The sequence below is a fragment of the Chrysochloris asiatica genome, unplaced genomic scaffold (genome assembly GCF_000296735.1).
Source record: "Chrysochloris asiatica unplaced genomic scaffold, ChrAsi1.0 scaffold00018, whole genome shotgun sequence".
Taxonomy (NCBI): Eukaryota; Metazoa; Chordata; class Mammalia; order Afrosoricida; family Chrysochloridae; genus Chrysochloris; species Chrysochloris asiatica.
The window spans coordinates 16,747,847-16,755,990 of NW_006408536.1; the positions used below are offsets into that span (position 1 = coordinate 16,747,847).

At 45.1% G+C, this 8,144-nt stretch overlaps 1 protein-coding gene across 1 annotated transcript in view; it reads left to right on the forward strand.

Moving 5' to 3' along the window:
- The window catches only part of RS1 (retinoschisin 1), a 35,811-nt gene that overhangs the window by 22,700 nt on the left and 4,967 nt on the right, over positions 1–8,144 (forward strand). Inside the window, exons 4-5 of the mRNA XM_006835682.1 lie at positions 5,471–5,612; positions 7,095–7,290. Of these exons, the coding sequence (XP_006835745.1) occupies positions 5,471–5,612; positions 7,095–7,290 (338 nt within the window). The remainder of the gene's footprint in view (positions 1–5,470; positions 5,613–7,094; positions 7,291–8,144) is intronic.

Here is an 8,144-nt window from a genome sequence, read left to right on the forward strand (position 1 = left end):
TTTACGGGAGTAGAAAGCCTCATCTTTCTCCCGCGGAGCAGCTGGTAGTTTCAAACCACTGACCTTAAGGTTCGCAGCCCGATTCGTAACCACTAGGCTACCAGAGCTCATACTCATGTGAAAATTGGATAATGAATAAGGAAGACCTAGAAGAATCGATACATTGGAATTATGGTGTTAGAGAAGAATATGGAAAGTCCCCGGGACTGCCGGAATAGCCACCCAATCTGTTTTGGGAGAAGTACAGCCAGAATGCTCCTTAGCAGTGACAATGGTGAGCGGTCATCTCTCAGACTTTGGACTTGTGGTCAGGAGGGATCAGTCCCTGGAGAAGGACATCATGCTTGGTAAAGTGGAAGGTCAGTGAAACAACAGGAAGACCTCTAACACCATGGATTGACACAGTGCCAGCAACAATGGGCTCAAACCTAGTAACTGTGAAGCTGGTGCAGGACTGGGCAGTGTTTTGTTCTATTGTGCATAGGATCACTATGAGTCAGCACCTAACAACAGCAGTATGTTAAACATACATGTTAGGAACATGGCTTTATCTATTAATTATAAAATCATTGCTCAGAAAAGCCACAGGCACTATCAAAGATGCAAGTTTTTCCTTAGAAGTAAGATGCGTATATTAAGTGTCATCGCTATAGCAAAATTCCACCGGGCAGAAAACTTGAGTCTGAAAAGGATCTCCTTAATCTCCTCAACTTCATTATTCATGTTACTTTCCACTTTGCACTCAACTGACAGTGTGGCTTTGATTAGGCCAGAGGGAATACAATGGGCCCCAAGTCAATTTCTACTTCCTTCCCGTTTCTACCATTATCTCTGCTACTCCTAAGTGGCCTCCCAAAGTGGGGTGATGGTATTTGTTTATTCCTTCCTTCCATCCACTCAACATGTTTTGTGTCTAGTGTGTGTTACGCACTCTGCTCAACTCAGAAGACAGACTGGTAAGCAAGACCAAGACACACAAAGGCAGCTGACTATTATATACTCACAAAAAGGAGGCTGCCCTTGGAGATCCTTACACAGTTCAAAGTAGGCAGAGGAAGTAGGCAGAGATCTGAAGGATGACTAGAATTGGTGAAGGGAGGGGACAGAATGCCACAGGTAAAAGGAACAGCCTCAAGGGACAGTCCCTCAACCACATGAAGCTGGCAAAAGTGCCCAGTTCCTGAGGAGCCCAGTCAGGAGGTAGGTCAGGCCCTGAACAGCCTCGCAGACCTGGTTAGTTTTCACTTTACATTTTGAGAGCAACGGGTCTCTGAAAACTCCTCTGGCTCAAGCGTGGAAAATCATGTTGGGGCAACTCCTAGGTGATCTTCAGTACTCTGAAAAGGAGAGAGTTCTGGAGGCAATAGGAAAGGCATAAAGGGGTTTAAGGATGACCAAACAGGATGGTAACTTGAACGTCGAAGGAGGTGGTGTCAGGAACAGAAGAAGAATATAATGGAATGCAGAATGCTAGAAAGGTCACATTTGCGGCTTCCCTAAATCCAAATACAAGGTTTTTGAAGTTCCTTCCTCTCTCCTCTGGACCACATGAACCTCCTACAGGCGTTTTCCTTACTTTTTTTCTTTTTTGAATGTTGCAAGACCAATGACTTATTTATTGAAAATACCTTTTGAAAATACACATGGACCCTTAGCAAAAGTAATTAAATTGAATACATCTGTGGAAAGAGATGGTGGAAAAGCTCAGTATGGATCAGGCAAAATAAGACTAGATGGTAACTGTTGAACTGAAAAAAAGTAAAACAAGTTCACGAGAGCCAAAATATGACTTTGAACATAGCCCATTTGAATTTAGAGACCATCTCAAGAACAGATTTGTTATGGCTTGAGAATCAGAACTCAACCAGAGGAAGATTAAAATAACGATTTTTGATAAAGGAAATGAGAGTAAATTGCTACAACCCCATGAACCTGACCCACACCCATAAATGCAGCAGCTCAAAATACCAACTGACACAGGGAAGGAGTATCAACCCTACCCCCTCTGCACACAGGCTGACAGGGACGGGCAACCCAGACATCATTGTTGTTAGGTACCATCGAGTCGGTACCGACTCATAGCGACCCTATGCACAACAGAACGAAACACTGCCCGGTCCTGGACCAACTTCATAATTGTTGCCACGCTTGAGCCCATTGATGCTGCCACTTTCCACAGGCTTTTAAGAGCTCAGGTGGCAGACTCCCATAACCCTGCTCTAAGGTGGTCATCTCATTTGTGGCTCCTCTCTTGCCACAAGACCTCTTTAAAGTGTTCAAGAGCAAAGATGTCAGTTTGAGGACTAAGGTGCACCTGACTCAAACAAACACAAGAGATGTTTGTCATCTAATGCTAGAGTTGGAGGAGGCATTAAAGACATCCACATTGAGAATTTGACAGATTAGAAAAGTGAGGATAAGCAATAACCCAGGTGTCTAAGTAAAGGCCAGCTTTCTGACACTGGGCCTTATCCCTCCTTCCTGTTGCTCTGGCTTATCATCTCAGGTGGAAGTAAGCTGGGAAGGTGGGGGAGTTGCCAAGTCCAAAGGCACCAGGGCTGCTGAATCTACTAGCCAGCAAAGTGCCTTCCCCACAAGGTCAAGGGTTTCAACGTTTGCTTTGAAACTGTGTTGGTTAAAAATGTAGCTGACCTGGGGCTGGACTCCTGAGAACAACACTCTCAACAAGCTTCCCCAATGATCTGGCCACACAAGGTCGGAGTGAGTGGTCCCTTAAGCACTCCTGTTCTCTCTCCCAGGAAGAGACTTAATTTGAATGGACTTCCCTGGTATTGGGTACTTGGTAAGTTACAAATGCCACTGAGCTTCAGATTATGGTAGGAGTGGGGTCTATGTCTTTAGTGTGTTGAGGCATAAGGTTAAGCCCCCAGGCCAGGGCCTGAAGCTGTGCTTCTGTCTTCAGTCTCTAGGATGGGGCATGATCGTCCCAGAAGTCCCTCTGCTGTCTCTGGATGCCTACCATTCAGTTTTTTTTGTTTTGTTTTTTTTTATAATGATTTTTTTTTTCTTAAATGATTTATTGTGAATTATGTGGCAGTTTACATGGGAGAACATTAGTTTTACATTCATTCTATCGTATATCGTCTCATTGCCATGGTTACAATCCCCTCCATGCAATCCTTCCCCTGTGCCCCCCAGGTCTTCAGCACACAGTCGCTCTCCCTCTCTGGATCTAGAGTCTCCAGCTGCTCCATAGCTCCACATCATCATCTCTGGCTCCATTTCAGGCATCACTGCTTCTCTGGGTAGGGTCCCGCTCTCTGCTCTTCTCCCTTGATGGTCCTAGGGACCTCTGCTCCTAGACTGAAAAGTTAATCACTCCCCTCCTTGCTATAAAACGTCCACCCTTACATTTCCAACCCTCACAGTCAGTCCTGATAACAATTATTCACTATTGTATCACAAGAGACCCATCTGCATTTCGTTGCATCAGCCCCGCCTAGGCAGATTGAATACTACTCACTGGAGATTCTACCCTCTTCCAGGCCCTCTGGGTCTAGGTTCCCTCTTGAAAGTTTGTAAGCCAGTCACTTCTTGCCTTTGTAGCCCTCCATTTTGGGTAGCCAATGTCCAAGTTGCCCATCCCTGTCTACTCTGTGTGTGGAGGGGGTGGGAATGATTCTTGCTGTAAGGACTTGTTCCCTCTTTTGAGCTACTGCTTCCATAGGTGTAGGTCAGCCTACCATTCAGTTTTGAAAGACTCTCCTCCAGAGACTCCAGCCCTTGTTTTACTGCGAAAGGTGATGGCGCTCCGGTCAATATGCTCAGCTCGTCGACATAAAGGGGTCCTGGCGTGGCACTGTGGAATAAGCACTGGATTGCTAACTGCAAAGTTGGCAGTTCAAACCCACTAGCGCTTTCTCAGAAACCATATATAGGGTGACTATGAATCAGAACCGACTCAACAGTACTTAGCAACTTCAACCTGAATGCGAATTGTATACATGGAAAACAGTCTGATTGAGTTTCTGTAGTTTATCCTTCCATCCGAGAACTAGTCAAATGTATTTGCATGGCATTGTTATTTGTTTTCTATAGAAAGTCAGTTAAGAACTGGCTTTGGCTACAATAGACCACCCTAAGGAGCCCTGGTAGTGTAATGGATTATGTGTTGGGTTGCTAACCATAAGGTCAGCAGTTCGAGTCCACCAGGTGCTCAGTGGGAGAAAGATGAGGCTTTCTGCTCCCATAAAGATTTACAGTCTTAGAAACCCTACACAGAATCACTATGAGTCAGAATAGACTCCACGGCACACCACCATCCAGGGACCGTCTAAAGAATGACTTACTGAGTTAAGTGTTTTGTGTGACTCACATAGTAAGAAAACTAGAAGTAGGGAGTTGCTCAAGCATCGCAGAACTCTGGAGTTCTCCTGACCTTCCCTTTATGGTGCAAGGTGTTGTTGTTAAGTGCTGTGGAGTTGGTTCAGCCTCATAGCAACCCTGTTTCTGAGGAACAACTGGTGAGCTTGAACCACCGACCTTGTGGTTCAAACCAACCTTGCAGTCCAGTGCATTAACCTGGAGTCCAGGACAACATTCTAGGCAAAATGAGAAAAAGGAGGGGGGTAAGCAACACTTGACCAGAAATCCCCAGCAGATGTTCTCTTAAGTCTTACTGGTCAGAAATAGTGCACTTGACCAATTCCATCTGCAATGGAGACTGGGAAATGTATTTTAGCTGGCCACACTGCTGCCCCAAACAAAATTAGGGTCCTTTAGTCTAAAAGAAGGGGGAAGTGAACATTGGGTTGCAGCGCCACAGTCTCTGACCAGGTAACTCAACAGTGTTCTTAGCATACAAAGAAATCCATAAGAAGGAGCAGGCAATTAGCATATTCTAATCAGCTTTGGCTATTCTTATTTGGAGAAAGCAATTCCTGTCAACTGTTCCTATTCAGCAGTCACTCAACCACATTTCACCCCCCTTTTTTTTTCATTAGACTGGTGAGAAAACTACAATTTACAAGTGGGATGTTGGTCTCAATATATAATTGCCCCTCTTGACTCTCACCATTGTTTTGTTCTATAATTGGCATCATATACTTCGTGAAACCAATTAGGGACCCTATCACATCATGTGGGATGGCTAGTCCTGTGTTAATGAGGAAAATCAAGATGTATGGCACTTCAATACGATGTTTTGCTATGAGCCTCTCGGTTGTTAGATCTTTAAGCTTGTGAAGGAACTCCCCCACTCATGAGGTTGCCAGAAAAGCACTCCCTCTACTCTTCCCAACTCTGTTTAAGGCTTGAGGCAAGCCCTTGACTTCAGCTTCACTCTCTTCTTGCTGGAGCAGTTTCAAGACCTAGCTTTATCTTGAACAAGTCAAACAGTTTCACTTTCAAAAATGTAAATAAGATGGTCTGTCTTATTCTAGGCTTCTTGTGTTTCATGGAAATGGAGATATAAGAAGGTTTTTATGTTCTTTCATCTCCCTTTTCCCAGAATGCCCATATCATAAACCTCTAGGGTTTGAATCAGGAGAGGTGACAGCAGACCAGATCACCAGTTCCAACCCAGAGCAGTACGTTGGCTGGTATTCCTCATGGACTGCAAACAAGGCCCGGCTCAACAGTCAAGGCTTTGGGTAAGCAGCTCAGGTGATTTTTTTTTTTTAAATGTTATTTTTAAAAGTAGGTATCTCTAATGAATGAATGGCACAGAATCAACTAATTTTTTCATGAGTGTCTTGCACACATGGTGGGCTGTGGACCTAGGCAGTGAATGAGACAGTGGAAATCTTTTTCTTCAAGAGCATCTCATTTAGAGGGACAGATGGACTGCCAGTCAATAATCAATTGATTTTTTAGTATGTGTGATGGAGGAGAGGAAGAAGGAAGACTGTGCTTGTCCATTTGAAGCACCAATGAGGACTTTCTAAGGAAAAGACTTCATGAGCCCCTGGAAGGATTGTTGTTGTTGTTATGTGCCGTGGAGTCGATTCCGACTCATAGTGACCCTGTACAGGGTTTCCAAGGCTGTAAATCTTTACGGGAGCAGAAAGCCTCATCTTTCTCCCGCGGAACAACTGGTAGTTTCGAACTGCTGACCTTGCAGATCACAGCCCGATTCGTAATCACTACGCTATCAGAGAAGGATAAGCATGCCATTTAGAGATGGATACTGGGGCTGAGGGCTGGGGTGGAGGTAATTAGGAGTTCACTTTGGGGCATCTGAGATGCTGGAAGACTTCCAGGAACTGGTGCCTGCCTAACAGGCAACTGGCTCGCTGGATATGGAATTTAGTAAAGTCCTGAGAAATAAGTCAAAAGTCAAAAGTTACCTAAGGAGCAAGTCTGGAATGAGAAAAGAAGGGAGCTGAGAACTGAGTCCTGATAGATAAATTCTCTATAAAAGAAGAACAGAAGGACAAACATAGATTTCCACGGTTTGTGAGGGATATAGCTTTAGAATAATATACTGGACAGAAAGGTCAGTTTGAACCACAAGGTTGGCAGATCAAACCCACTGGCCACTCCTCGGAAACCCTATACAGGGTTGCTATAAGTCAGAACAACAATAGCTTTAAAAAAATTAATTCTTTAACTGGTTATTTTGTTTTTTAACGGACAAAAGCCCTTCCAGAGACACTTGGTCCAGGGTTCTGCCCTTTGTAGACACTTCTTGAATGGCATGGATGGCAGTACTAGAAGATTCAGATATGTCTCAAAGCAGAAAAACTGAAAACGGACTATGGAGAAAAAGTTATTAGGAGAACCCAAAGAAAAGGGAAGGGGGCTGGTGGGTTCCAATATGTTCATGTGTTTTGAGAAAAGACATGCTCAAACTACACCCTGAAGATTTTAGCTATCTTTGAAGGTATTTTGTTGACAACTTAGTTGACTCTGCCAACTGCTCTTTGGGAGGTGGAGATGTGGGAAGAGAGATGAGATCCAAGCTAAGTATCACACAGGCCACATACTCTTGGGGACAGCCTCTGGGTGCTAATTCGGCTGTGGCTCAGACCTCTGGCCTCTGCTAGAGGCTCTTCAGGTGCTGTCACCCCTCCAAAGATGATGCCTCCTGGCCCTGGGGATGGGCTCCTGGTGATGCACTATGTTCCTGGCAGGTGTGCCTGGCTCTCCAAGTTCCAGGACAACAGCCAGTGGTTACAAATTGATCTGAAGGAGATCAAGGTGATTTCAGGGATCCTCACCCAGGGGCGCTGTGACATGGATGAATGGATGACCAAGTACAGTGTACAGTACAGGACTGATGAGAGCCTGAACTGGATTTATTATAAGGACCAGACTGGAAACAACCGGGTAAGTCAAGCCTCCATCCCAAATCACCCGTGGTTCCTGCCCTCTTGGGCCACTCCCTCATCTGGGCTCCTGCAGCCACCTGCCATCAGAGCACTGCCCTGTGATAAGGTGAGTCATCCAGGGTTCTTCCCTGCCATCCTGTGTGCTCTCAGAGGGTGGAGCAGACATCTTGCATGGTTGTGCCCTTAGAGTACAACACCATTTGTGAGTTTGTGAATGCCACTCTTCCATACAAGCAGATCGTTGCTTCAACAATCAAGACATTCCATTTGGACTATTCCAAACTCACTGGATCACTGACTATTCTTTGTTTCATGGGTCTCCCTTAATCCGTTATTGATGGAATACATCCATTTATATAGAAATGGCCTTGACTTCCTATTGATTGACACTGAATGCTAGGAAACTTTTTGACAACCCAGAAAGTTAGCCACTAAGCTTCGTAAACAGTACTCCACCGGTGCAGATGCAGAGGTTCTGGTTTAGGGGCCTTTAAACATTCAGTGCGGCGTCCTGGTGTGGCGCTGTGGGCTAATGTGCCAAACTGCAAAGCCATTTGAATTGTAAAGTTGGTGGTTCAAGCTCACCTGCTGCTCCTTGTAAATCCTATACAGGGTAGCTATGGGTCAGAACCAACTCGACGGCACTTCACAACAACAACAAACATTCAGTGCAGCCTTCTGAAACGTCTGTGCAACTTCATCTCCTATTCATCTCTGCAGGCTGAGGCTGAAGTCTGGTTCACTGAGGACTGAACACAGCAGGCTGTTGATTAGATGTTTGTGTGTGTGTGTGTGTGTGTGTGAGAGAGAGAGAGAGAGAGAGAGAGAGAGAGAGAGAGAGAGAGAGAGAGA